At 39.5% G+C, this 14,178-nt stretch overlaps 1 protein-coding gene across 1 annotated transcript; it reads left to right on the top strand.

The window, feature by feature from the left end:
- The first annotated feature begins 103 nt into the window (after window positions 1-103).
- Window positions 104-13,594, top strand: LOC110836124 (G protein-coupled receptor Mth2). Its single transcript, XM_022076965.2, has 5 exons — window positions 104-1,415; window positions 8,259-8,337; window positions 10,601-10,785; window positions 12,204-12,372; window positions 13,070-13,594. Exons 1-5 carry the CDS (start codon window positions 155-157, stop codon window positions 13,428-13,430), a joined length of 2,055 nt encoding a protein of 684 aa, XP_021932657.2. The 5' UTR covers window positions 104-154; the 3' UTR covers window positions 13,431-13,594.
- Window positions 13,595-14,178: the final 584 nt, after the last annotated feature.

Here is a 14,178-nt window from a genome sequence, read left to right as displayed (position 1 = left end):
TAATTGCGCAGATTACTGTTGTAAAAAAAACTTATCTGCGGATGTACTGAAAACCAATATTTCCTTCCTGTTCAGCAGTTTTAATAAGTAAATATACGCGCACCCTGTTTGCTGGTGGGAAAGAACGATAAGAGAGTCCTTGCTGGGATCGGAAATGTTGGTTCGTCAGTCGTGGTACGACGGTCTGTCGATGGAGCAGCATTTGTGCGTTCTTCTTGCGTTCTGCGCCCTGGTAGTAGCGGGATCGTGCGATGGCTACATCAGGAGGGACCAAGCCCCTCGTACAAGGCACATTATATCGGAATCCAGCATCAGTGCTACGGGGCAAACAGAGATAGAGTTGGATCCATTTGCTAAAAGAATTAACAGTGTAAATGAGAAGAATCTGGCTGTAGAAAGTTTAATTAATGGTAAAAATAAGTCAGCAACTTCTGAAAGTAGTCTGAAAAACTTAAATCTAAGAGTACGAAGAACCACGAGTAACACGACAAAGAACGAGAAGTTATTATACCCGAATACAGAGACGGGAGTCCATGTCAGTAATGTTACGGAATCGGTTGTCAACACCAGTAATAAACAAAACACTGACAGTAAGACGTCAGAAGCCAATGAAACGGTAGACGATAATATTACTGCTGAGGGATACGCTGATAATATAAATTCGACGATGGCATGTAATATTTCATTCAGTGTGATTATTACAAAATGGCACATGTTTGATAACGGAAGTCTTCTATCTTTGGATGACAGTACTTTATATCCACCAGAATATTTTTGGAAAGAATTTAACGAAAATAATATTACTGAAGTCAGAGGCTGCTTATGTCTATTAACAAGCTGCGTTCGGAAGTGTTGTCCGGAAAATCAGACGACGACGGAAGATGGAATGTGTGTTGACAGTAACTCGTCTCTGCTTTATCCGTTTTCGCCACAGTTTGTGGATGAAGATGTTAACAGCACTGTCAAAGATTTGGACATATATACGTTGTATGGGAACCCTTGTGAGTATGGAAGTTTTCGTCTCGACCCAGTAAGAGATGGAGGCGATGAGTTCTTCCTTTTTCGGAGCGGTGTGCTTAGCGTTCCAGATCTCGGCAACTTTACCGTAGCTGACTACTGCATTGAAGCTTTTGAAGGCCCGAATGAAATTTTACCATTGATATGTTTCCCTCCTGAAGATACACCGGAAGAAGATAGTGATGCTGACATCTACATGATGTATCCTATCGGGCTGATAATTTCCGTACCGTTTCTGTTCGCGACGTTCCTTGTGTACGCCGTGATACCCGAACTCAGGAACCTACACGGTAAAAGCCTTATGTGTCACGTGAGCAGTCTCTTCACCGCCTACGCGTTCCTTGTCGTCGTTCAGCTCGGAAGTAGCCATCTCTCCACAGAATTCTGCATTTTCTGCGGTAAGTGTCAAGCCTGCTTTTGATAGTTACACTTTATCGAGGCTATTTACGAAAGTTTCTAAAACCACAACCAGTTTTGGTTCCGGACAGACTTTACCACCTGCGAGTACCACCCCACCACCTATCCAGTGGGTGCCGGATACTATTTTTCCGGGAGGGTTAGAGAGACCGGAGCGTAAAACCGCTTATCACAAAGAATGCGTACAGCTTTAACTTAATCCACGACACAGATTCAGTGCGTGACACTAGAGTACAAATAGTGCAGTGGTATTCAACCTGGGGTATGCGTACCCCCGGGGGTACGTGAAATTTAAATATATATATATTATTTAATGAAAACACCGAATAATCAGTAATGTAATTTATTTAATTTATTTTAATATTTACTATGTATAACTTGAATTATACACCAACAATTTTTGGGGGTATAAAGTTGAAGAGAAATTATATCTGGGGGTACGCGAACAAAAAAGGTTGAATACCACTGAAATAGTGGACACTCGACCCGTTAACCAGATAGACACTGCATTGGGAGAGTGTATAAAGCCAGGTCCACACTTCTTTGGCATACCCAGATCACTATGAGGCAGGGTGGCCCAGCTATACTCCCAAGCACTGGGTACCTCGCGTACCTCGGGGGTGCCAGTCCTCGTACCCACTAATGTGGGTCCCTGAGGGGAGAAGACAATATTGGTTAAAAGAAGTATAATGTATTGAAACCTTACAGATTATACGGGGTATTTGCAATGTTTGTATAAACCATAAGCAATATCCGTTAAAACAATGTTCAGATGAAGACGTCTGTCTTCTGGGTTGTTGCGTCGTGTAGTCTGACAGAAGTTTATCGACGTTGCCTGCTTCCTCTATAATCAGTCTATAATCTACGTGGTGATAGAAATGTCGGTAAACATCTACCAGGCTACAGAGCGCAACAACCCAGAAGACATGCAAGATCTCATCATCATCAGACTCTCGCTGCCTTATCTAGAATAGACCTAAATTCAAACAAAATGACATGGATATATCTCGTTGCCCCAGTCTCTCTTAAGCTGTTACCCTGTTAACTTGTGTCCTACAGACTTTGTAGATTTTGTTGTTTGTCAAATTGACCTTGAAAAGCATTATCGAATCAAAACGTAAATGTAAAAGTGAAGTCGAAGCAACGTGAAGCTGTAAGGCGAGAAAATAAAGATTATAGATCAGTTGCGCGAATATTTTAAATCCTAGCTCCTCGTTGCTACAATCTTGTTGCTTTAATGTTCAAGTTTCAGATTACGCTTTGTAAAAAATATATAATTTGTTTATAAACAAATATAATTACAATTCAGCGCTGCTTTCGTGCTTTCGAGGGACGTGTCCCCGCAATGGACGAGGGTTTACTGTACTCTGCAGCCTGAAAGCCAGAGAAGATATCCGCACGGTCGCCATGTTTGTGGTTTTACATTTTTCAGAAACATTATCGAAACAAAAGTGGCATTCTCTTAATTGTCTAGTCTCAGACACCATTTTAGGAGGATGGATTTATTGTTACTACAGTATTCATAACCAAATTGCGTGTTTCAAGGTCACAGCAAAATCATTTTTTTTAATATTGTCCTAATATCATCACCGTACTAGAACGTCATGTTCGAGTGGCTAGTACTTATGCTTCGTATATTGAAATGTTCGGGTTCAAACCACTGTCAGAAAATCAGATCACGTCACGATCACCACCAAGAACCTGCATTGCCTGCTGTTGAATCAGGTCTTTTCTTAGAATTCGTAATGTATCCAAAAAAAATGAAGCAGCCCCTGCCAAGAGCCATTACACGTATAACAAATTATTCTCGGGCTGCCAGCTGAGTCATGTGGCGGAAAGGCGAACTAAATAGGATTGGCCAGAGAAGAATTTGTTATACTTAGTTGCCGTGAAAGCTTTGCATCATACAGCCATTACATTCTCGACATTAAGCATGCAGAGAAATATAACAGAATACAATTTTCATTTCCCTTTCCTAAATGTTTTGGTCATTGTTTACTGTGACGTCACAGCGCTAATACGCTGCGCCGCCATCTTGTTGTTAATGCCTGTGAGAAGACGACGCAAAGTCCAGCTTTCACAGATGAATTGTTTTTTCAGTGACAATTGAATTAGTAACTGGTTCTGGATTATGTTCATATGATTGTTCAGTGCGACAGAAATCTCATAATAAGATGTCTGAACAGTAAAACGCTGGATTTATTTTAACACGTGTCAGGTGATTATTGAATCAGTTCGCTTATTCCCTGAACTCGGCACTCGTGGTCAGGCACAGGGAAATTTAACAATTACTCAAAATTAACCTTTGAAAGTAGCGACTGTTTTAACAATTCTGCGTTTTGCACACAAACAGTATTTAAAGCTTTCGTATGATTTCCAGAGTAAAAAGAGATTAATTCCTTAAACGACGTTGAACAGTTGAGCTTTCTAATGGTAATGTATGGTGTTTTCTTCCTGTGCGTGTACGAGGTGCGATCGGAAAGTTTCAAGACTGCGGGTATAAAAACCCGTACACTCATCTCAGGTATTAAATTCATCCATCACCCTCGAAGTAGTTCCCCTGGGAGTGAACACAACGATCCCAGCGCCGCTGCCAAGCCTGGAAGCATCCCTGGAAATCTTTCTTTGTCAGCCTGTCAGGCACCATCTGCGATTCTGCCTGAATCTCTTCTATCGTCTCAAATCTCCTTCCCTTTAGCTGAATTTTCATCTTTGGGAAGAGGAAGAAGTCACACGGAGCTTAGAAAGGAAGTTGGGGTCGGTTCTTGCAAGATCTTTGAGCTCCTGACAAACGAGAAGTCGATTCTGCTTCTGGTCCTCAGACAGGATGCGTCGCATGTGGAGGTCTTCCTTTAGAATCAGCTGACAGGTCCCATAGCCTATCCCAACAATGTCGCACAAGTCGTTGATGGTACGACGTCGATCTTCGTGAATGGCCTGCCGAATCTTCGTAACATTTTCGGGCGTTGTGCTCGAAGATGGTCGTCCAGAACGCTCGTCATCATCGACAGAGGTTCGGCCATTTTTAAAACGTGAATGCCACACAAAAGTTTGTGCACGACCCATTGCGGACTCCCCAAATGCTTGCTTTAGCATTTCATAGGTTTCCGTAGCCGTTTTGGCGAGTCTTTGGCAAAATTTGATGCACACGCCATTCCGAAATCGCAGGAGTGTCGGTGTAATGCACTACCAAAACGCCCGTAACTAAGAAACAAATTCTAATTCGATGATGCCGGCTGGCACACTGATTCACTATAAATGTAGGCCGCACCCCCTAGCGGCAGAAGCTCGTACTACATCCGGTTCGCCCGCTATTGACACAGTCTTGAAACTTTCCGATCGCACCTCGTATCAACATTAAAGGTGAATGAAAATTCAAACGTAGCCCTCATAAGCATCAGCCCAAAAATGTGTTGTTCTTGTACCAGATCCGTAATGAATACAAGAAATTCCCAACCCATCTAAAGTCTTTGTTCTATCATTTCGACAACAAGGATTTGCTGAACACTAACTCAGTCTCTGTTTTTACTCGTATTTCTTCAATTTTTTGTATTTGCAAGTTTATTTCTAGAGTTGCGTGAGATGTCGTTCGGTGTGCACGAGCTGACACGCGGTGCTCAGCTAATTCTCGGGAGACCGCCCCTCCCTAAGCACGACTCTGATATGAGCTTTGACAGCGTCCTTAAATAAACAATAAGTAAATAAATAAATATATTTGTATTTTACAGTCTTGTTTGTTTGTCACAAATAAATTGAGAATAGGACATTATAATTTTGAACATGTGCAGAATTTTAATTACCTGGGTTCACAGATTAATACTATAAATTCAGTGACTAATGAAATTAAAGCACGTATTGTGAATGGTAATAGATGTTATTATGCCTATCAGAATTTAATGAAGTCTAAAATACTGGGGAGGGAACTTAAACTGAGAATCTATAAAGTTCTGATAAGACCAGTAGTCACATATGGATGTGAAGCCTGGACATTAACTAGCTTTGATGAGCAACAACTTAGAATATTTGAACGCAAAATATTACGAAAAATCTATGGTCCGATACAGAATAGTGATGGCTCCTGGAGAATTAGGATGAATCATGAACTAGATTGTATCATACAGGGAGCAGATATCGTGAGGCTAATCAAAAGCAAAAGGTTAGCCTGGCTTGGCCATGTTGCAAGAATGGAAGGAAACAGGGTGACTAGAAGATTGATGGAATGGAGACCGATGGGAAGAAGGATGAGAGGGAGACCACGGAAACGATGGATAGACGACGTGGAGGAGGATGTGAGGACGATGGGAGTAAGGGGATGGAGAAGAATTGTGAATGATAGGACAGAATGGAAAAAATTCATCGAACAAGCTAAGACCCACACAGGGTTATAACGCTATAAGAAAAAGAAGTTTGTTTGTTTTCCGTATCTCCTGTAGAATTTCGCTCAGTTATCGATATCGATAAGTTTGTTTGCCAGCAAATATATTACTTGTGTTTCGTGCTGCACTAACTCACTCTGTGGTGGAGAAAATTCATTTATTTCTATAGTTCGCGACTGTAATCTTGAGACTTGCTTGGTGAGAAGGTGGGGTGTAGGTGACTTTAACGCTTGTCTCAAGATTACAGTCGCAAACAGTAGACCAACATCTCTACTAGCCCTTAAGCGTGTTTCTCTGTTCGCCTTTATGGTATTTTTATTATCGCCCAGCAGATTAATATTATCATCAGCATAGACCAACAGCTGTTAAGTCCCATTCAATTCCAAACAGCCCTGATTTTCGTCGACTTTCCTGGTGGCATATTTTAAGGCAACGAAATAATCCAATAGTCCATATTTACGTCCTTTTCATCGAGTCTCCTTGACATATATATCTAAAGTCCTCTTCACCTCCTCAATCAAATCCCACGTTTCACACACACATATATTTATTACATTCCATAAATTCCTTCACTCTAAAATCATGTTTGAGGCTTAACTTGAGAATTTCATTTCTAGCCAGGCCTAATCTGAAGCTTTCATTACCCTTAGGAAAGTCTTGATTCAACAGAAACCCTATTTCAGCATATTGCTGTAACCCCCTCCCCTCACACGCCAGGGGGCGTCATAAAACCAACAGCTCTTTATCGCTGTCTTACAACGGCGATATGACCTATAAAGTCAAAAATGAATTCGGGGGATTAGATCAGGTAATAAATGCCAGTTAACATCCCAGAGTTTGTAATCACGGCAGAAATAATTAACGTTTTTACAAGTTCCAGAAGGAAATACAAACATTGATTACAATAAGTAATTTCATCAGCGTCTGACCGCCTCAAGTTGTAAGTAACATCGTCGTGATTTATGTACAGTCGATATATCAAGCTAAAACGACAGTCCCTGAATGTAGTTACGACCCACCGGCTGTGACTGGTACAGAGAATTACAGTCGGCCATTTACATTTTGATAACGAGCTTATATATACCGCGTGGTGAGAAAATCCCGACTGGAAATATCTTAGTCAGTATGGCACTTGTCTATGTCGGTGGTGTTCTAATGAGCTGTGGGTTTATTATGATATCGGAAGCTGGGAGTTTAGTCAAAAACGACGAGTGAAACTAGGTCTGGTTCGAAGCGATGTAAGCCCCAGCTTGGACATAAGAGTGAATGAAAATGCAGAATTACGCAGACATCCAACTTATTCTTGAACAAGTACGCGGTAATCAAGTTAAGGCCTGACTCCCAGTCGGAATTTTGAACATCATCTACGAATTAGATTATTTGTATAGACGAGTAATTTACTTGCAGTGTTGAATATGAATTCCATTCTCAGAATCATTTTAATGTACAGCAACGATGGTTATGTCAGAGTCACTTCCGCGTTTTTTGGCCGCTGAAATTTGTGCATTGGAACCTCGGAGCGAGTCAATTACCATAAGTTTGCTGAAACAGCCGCGTACAGTACACTCCAAATAAAATATCACCACGGTATATACAGCAGGAAAGTCTGTTTCACTACACTACACATCACTAGAAAATTAACACTGCAGAAAGTGTTAGGTAATATTTAACGTGGATGTTTATTTCCAATAGCCAAGCTTTCATTTCGTCCTTCTTTGAGTAAGACTTCGATGGTTTGTCTGTCTGAGTGTTGTGATACGAGACGTTATCAATGACCAGAAAGGAGATTGTAATGAACAGGTGGCTTGTTGTTAACACAGAACAGTCACAAGACAACAATTATCAGGCTTCTACACTTCTGCACTGACACAGACTGTACTGACCGACGGAAACTCCTTCCTTCCTTCATTGAGTGGTCCGCATACTGGGCTCTCCCTACAAGGTCAGCGGCCATAATCGGTGGATCCAATTCTACTGGCGTAAACTCGTATAAATCGCATTTAAAAACACGTGCCTTTAAATTCCTGTGCACGGAATCCGCTACTTCAAAGGTCGACATGTTTACACATATTCGCGGTCTGTGCTATCCACGAAATTTGCAACAAATATTAATTTTGAAGGGTATAAATCAAAGTATAGATATTAGGGACCAATGTGTAAGCCTAATCTACGTTCTTACCTACTTTATAGTCAAACGACATATGCAGACATTTATTAAAGGCGATATTGAATTACCCTGTGTGGGATTAGGGCTGTTTCCATGTCACAATTCCGGTGTCGCTTAGTAATTAATACGTACCGTACCTCAATTTGTGTTAGTAGTTTGATAAAAGCACAGAATTTATGAAGGACTTGGTAGAGGAGAGATTGCAGTGAAACTTAGCTTAGTTTAATTTAAGTAAATTATACGATAAGTACTTAAACCAGAAATATTTTCTTTTGTTCCAGCGTTCGCCATTTTCTTTGCATTCCACGCCACATTCTTCTGGTTAAACGTGATGTGTTTCGATATCTGGTGGACGTTCAGGTAAGTCCGCTGCTCACAGGAAGATTTACGTCAGAATTAAAACATCTTACGTGACCTACCCAAGTTACAGTGTTTTAAGTTTTATTCTTTCGATCATGAGTAAAATATAATTACAGAACTTCAGACGAGAAACAGAATTCTCACCTGTTTTACATTCCGAGCATGAAGTCTGTTTATTTATATGAGACGTGATCAGACTGACAAGATTTAAACAAATATATATTTATCACAATATGACGCAACTTTATCATCTCATGAAGTGATGGTTGCTCACTGGTCATCCGCGTCTTTTATGGAACCCGAAGGACCACAGAAGCCCGCCATTGAGCCTTAATTTTAGCCAATCGAATACAATCAACATCATCTTCACGTTTTTAGTTCGCCTGTCGGCCGCAGACCGAAATTCGTCAACAATAAATATGGAGTCTCTATCAGGCATTGCGTACATCATGACAGTTCTGAATACGAGACAACAAATTGATAGGCAGTGTCGGACACTACCGCAATTATTTTCGTGAAAACGTCAATCGTGTATAGTATATTGAAATTAAACATTTGCCCTTATATATCGCGACATTTTAAGAAAATCGGGAAATTTTCAAACTTTTTTCAAATTCACAGCCTCGTATCTTTTTGAGTTTTTGAGATACACACTTGGAGGCCAGGATGAGTTGTAACATATACACTCCTCTTCAAAACAACACTTGGTTCACTCGGATCGGATAATTAGTCTCTGAGATATGATCCCGTTTATGGACACGTGTCGAATCCGGAATCGTGGGTTCACTTTGCGCGTGCGCAGTTCGCGATGTCCGGCCGACACGAATATCGGAGCGGTACTAGCACAAACTTTCATCCTTCCTCTTTAAAACGAGACTAAGATGGTGGCGCTATGTCTATTTTTAGTCGTGTTATTGAAGTTTGAAATTATTTCGACAGAAACTGTCGCTCATTTGGGCGCGATTGCCTCCCCACACCCGGCATCAATTTTAAAGACGTTTTCACGTCAAAAATTTAACTTACAGAAGTGCCCTGCGTCGAAAGAAATTTATGTACCAAGTGCCTCTTGAGATTGTAAAAAAAAAAAAAGATTTATTGATACAGAAAAGATTAGCTGTGTTATAACATAAATTGTTCTCGTGTAGTCCGATAATTTCAAGAGGCATTAGTATGAGAGTAATAATCTGTACTGGAGATATCAACGCTAAATAAACTTGACTCTGCATGATTATCAAGCCATTTCCAGTTAATCTTCTAGTCATGTCTGTGCTCACGCACGTGATTAATATGCGGCAGTCAGCAGAAAGGCTGGGAATGTTATATTTCACTTTGCTTATTCATCATTCCACGCGGATGTCTTCACACATCGTTACTAAGGCAGGTTATATTTACCAATGGACAAGAATTGCGAGTGCAACTTAATCTATGCGTGTGTCAATTGTCTGCTACTCGAGATTCATGAACTCGCATTAGAGCATGCGCAAGGAGCCGAAAACTATGATCACCTTTCAACAGTCGTCGATTTTGCATTTCTGTTCACGTTTTATTCAAATTAAGCCTTGAACATGGCTCCTGGATTTAAAAATATATGTAAACAAGCCGTAATTATACAAAATTCTGTTCTGTCAAATGGGTTATTACAGTGTTCAAGTTAAACGCCATTTTATTCGTGTAACGGGTTAACCTCTGGACCACGTGACCTAATTCTGAGTTGTATTCATTCTGTTTGGAGTAAGAGGTGGAAAATTTCTCCGGAATGAGACCAATACTGTTTTATCTTTATTCGCTCTGTTTACTATCCCATATCAGTGTTAAAAGTCTGCGTTTCCGTTCAGGAAAACCAGTTTATTCCCAATGCATCCTGGGTCTTATTTCGAAAGAAGGCAGGCCTGTAGGCCTAATATTGATTTCAGAACGACTGTCTAAACAAATATTTTTTTAAAAAACTTCTCAAGAACTTGATCTTCTTTTCATTTTGGTGTTTGTGGTAGATAAAGCTAAGCTGGAACATGTTTACTTTTCACATTCTTGACCATCTTTCGCCCATTGTTAGGTTATTAGCTTAAGTTCGTAGGCTCGACAGATAACCAACCACACGTCATTCCCATTATTGTCATTTGTCTCCTGCCGCACACAAAACATTTCGAAATTGTAGCAATCTTTAAGAACATAGGACCATCTAAGATGGCCCACACTTATTTCTTGACTGATCACTGCTCAAAGGTTTTACAAAAGTTTGCGTATCATTGAATTTTTTTTTCAGTGGTTTGCGACCTTTGCGTGGGTCGGTGAAGGAGCGTGAATACAAGAAATTCGTCATGTACTCGTCCTACGCCTGGGGTTCGCCTTTCGTCATGCTGGTTGTGTGTGTGCTCATGGACTTGGTGCCAGGTGTCCCCAGCTCGGTCATCAAACCCGAATTTGGCGTCGAAAAATGTTGGTTCAGAAGTAAGCAGAATCTTTATAGGTTCACCTAATTTAACGAAGTTTTCGTGTCAACATGGGACGAAATTTCGTTACTGACACATGTATCACGTAAGAACTGAAACTTTCGGAACCACCGAATGGAATAATGATTACTACTACAAAGGATCATACACTTCGGAAGCAGACAGGTAACAGGAAACTTTGACACCTGCATGCAATCTTCTATGCCAGTGACTCTCAACCCATAGCGAGGCGAACGTTTTATCAACAGCGAATGGTTGCTTGTAAACTCGTCGCCTGTACAGAGATCTCAAGGACATATGCCGTTTTGCAGCGCAGCTTTCGTAACCTTGTAATGTAATTTACGCCGGGAAGGAATATAAGCTGCATGACAAAACGGCATATGTCAGTCCAATCTTGGTAGTGACTTCACACTTTTCACCTGTTCCCATATTACAGCTGTGAACCATCGGGACTTTTGTGTAGTTTTCGCATTTGAATTACGTTCACCCCATTCCTCTTAACAAAAAAACTAAATGTTAAAGACTCACAACAATCGAATTCTAATTTCTAAGAATTATATCTGGCTCGTTCATTATCAATTACTTAACAGTGCAGGCAAGCCTAAATATCGCTATGGTGATAACAGGGCTAGCTTCCAATGACATAACCTCCACACCGATTTCACGAAAAACACATTTAGAATTACATTGTAATCCAAAGAGTATACCATTCTACGTTTGTAGTTCCAAGGCTGTTGAATACGATGAGTCGCACTCAGGAAATGATGTTTCATTCAAAGGAAGTGGTAATAGTGGCTGAGAAATTGTGTCTAAGAAAAATTATTATTTCCAAGACACTCAATTAACGGCAGTTACGGAAGCGATGAATGCTGCTGTAATCCGAGAATCGCGGAATCACGCATTCCTGTTATAATAACCGCACAATTTTATACAAAATAGTACTGAAACTTTAAGCAGCCATTGCAACATTCTATAACAATCTTGTATATTTGTGCTGAAGATTGTTACTGTGGCCAGATTAAAAACATATTTTGAGTATTCAAAAATATACCTTCAGCGAACTATAATTACTGTATAAACTCATGAATTAAATCCTTTAATAAAATGTTAAAGCTATTTCGTGTGTAAGATGGTTGTCTTCTGGGTTGTAGTGCTCTGTAGTCCGGTAGCTTACCAACGTTTCCTGCCTACATCAGAATCAACAGCAAACTTCTACCAGATTATGCAGTGCAACAACTCAGAAGACAATCACCTTCAATACAGAATTTATACGATCATTGCACTTCAAACATTGAATTGTCAATGACACTTCTGATAACAAAAGGTTCATGCCAGTGATATTACACATAACCTCAAATACTTAAATTAAAGCAATATGATGTCGACTAGATATATAATTTTCTTTGTTCATTTCAGCTGAAACTGCTGTCTTGGCATACTTTTTTGGGCCCATTGGAGTTCTAGTCTTAATAAATATCATCCTATTTATTACAACTTCTTTCAAGATTATCGGTTTGAAAAGAGAGACAAGAATGCTTAAAGGACATGACAGCAAGAGACACATTGATGAAGCAAATAGACAGAGGTGAGTTCTGCATTTATTTAATAAATTCAGATGTTATTTTTGCGTATTATTGAACGTAAAGAACCATCACACCAACAACGCAGCCTATCACCGAACCATTTCAAACCAAACTCAGTTCTTGTCAAATTATGTAATATATGTTCTGATTTGCCATTCTGTCTGCTGCTCACTGATCTAGGAACGTCAAAATCACTGATTTAGTTACCCAAAAAAAGGAAGAATTATAAAAGAATAAAAATTATGAATAGTTAAATTCTTTCAGGAACAAACATTTCTTGCAGATGTTCGTGTGCAATTACAAGTTAACTGTATACAGGATGAGTCAAAAGTATGTTTACAAACTTCGTGTGCCTGTTCCAGGATCAAAAATAATAAAGAAAATGTCCCTATGAACATGGGATAGGAAATGTTTCATTTTCGAAATAATAGCCAAAAATAAGTTCGTATATAATTCTATATTTCCATATTATCTTGCATAATATTTGTCTTGTGAAGTAAAATACAGAAAACCTATAACTACAGGGTGGGTGGGAAGTAAATACGCATTGAGAAATGGTTATAACCTCTACATTTCCAATGTATAGCGATTATTTAATGCCTACTTACATCCCACACACACTGTATGTGATTAATAACCGCTGCGCATGTTAACCAACCCTCGACAGTCAGACTACATTTTTGTATTTCATAATTGCAGATTCAACTTGTACCTTAAACTGTTCATTGTGATGGGCGTAAACTGGGGAATGGAGGTCATCTCGTGGGCTGTTGGTGGCCCAAAATATCTCTGGTATATCACAGATCTTGGAAATACTCTTCAAGGGCTACTAATTTTCGTCATATTTGTATGGACACAGAAGGTTCGTCGCCTCTTGGCAAGAAAACTGCGTCCGAAGTCGGCGAGCTCGCCAAGAACTCGGTTCGAGAGCAGCACAAATTCTCAACAAACCCCGTCATATACATCCTCGTTCAACTACACAAACAGGACCTCATTAACCACTGATGAATCGTTTCACATGAAACCAATTCTAGCGTTTCGTGACAGCAAAGAGCCTTAATTGGTCAATTGTGCTACAGCACGCCTCTTAAAGCTACCATGCCATCTGAAACACAGGCTGATGGGTAAATGGAAGTGAGTGTCAGAGGTCAACGGTGGCCTGGATATCATGATTCTCAGGCTGTACATTTATTAGTACAATAAATGTAGTAGATTGGATCAGAATCATATTTGTATTTATTATACCAAATTATACGATTTAATTTAGAACACATAATAAAATAATCAGGTAATTAATTATATAATTCTCGACGACAAAAAACTGTTTTCTGTGCCTCATTAAGGAAACATATTAAGTTATTGTTCAAGTATTACAACTCTAAATAAGATTACATTGTTATTCTTGAGGAATGGTAAAGCTATAACCTTTTTTTAAACGTAGCTACGAAAATTTGCGCCGTTCAGTGCTTCATACGTTCTTGGCTATCCACGGCATATTTAATTCCTTACCGGGCATTTCTTTATTAGATATGAAAATAAAGAAAATATTTTAACATTTATAATGTAAATTGAAGAAGTTTTGTAGTTAGTAGAAAATATAATCTTTTTAGAAAAAAATCTTCAGATGAATTATTGTAATACAGTGCCTTGATTTTCAGACACGAAATATGCGACGTTTTATTGTAAATTTATTTTATCTTCAATTGATTTTATGTAAATCTGTTAAGTTTTTTAATGTTCCTACACTTCCAGACACAAACGTGTGAAAGAGCATGTGATAGTGGAATTACAGGAATCAGTTTTGCCAG

The sequence above is a fragment of the Zootermopsis nevadensis genome, unplaced genomic scaffold (assembly GCF_977971745.1).
Source record: "Zootermopsis nevadensis isolate Lab colony 2312 unplaced genomic scaffold, Znev_1.0 Znev_ptg000019l, whole genome shotgun sequence".
Taxonomy (NCBI): domain Eukaryota; kingdom Metazoa; phylum Arthropoda; class Insecta; order Blattodea; family Termopsidae; genus Zootermopsis; species Zootermopsis nevadensis.
Note: the sequence above shows the minus strand (reverse complement) of the source record. Positions and strands in the feature narration are given on the sequence as shown.

What these genes read in the sequence shown, in the direction of transcription:
- LOC110836124 (XM_022076965.2), top strand. Translation starts at nt 155, where the DNA reads ATGTTGGTTCGTCAGTCGTGGTACGACGGTCTGTCGATGGAGCAGCAT. An exon ending in AGAATTCTGCATTTTCTGCG is followed by an intron (nt 1,416 to 8,258) that starts GTAAGTGTCAAG and finishes CTTTTGTTCCAG; the next exon opens with CGTTCGCCATTTTCTTTGCA. An exon ending in CGAAAAATGTTGGTTCAGAA is followed by an intron (nt 10,786 to 12,203) that starts GTAAGCAGAATC and finishes TGTTCATTTCAG; the next exon opens with CTGAAACTGCTGTCTTGGCA.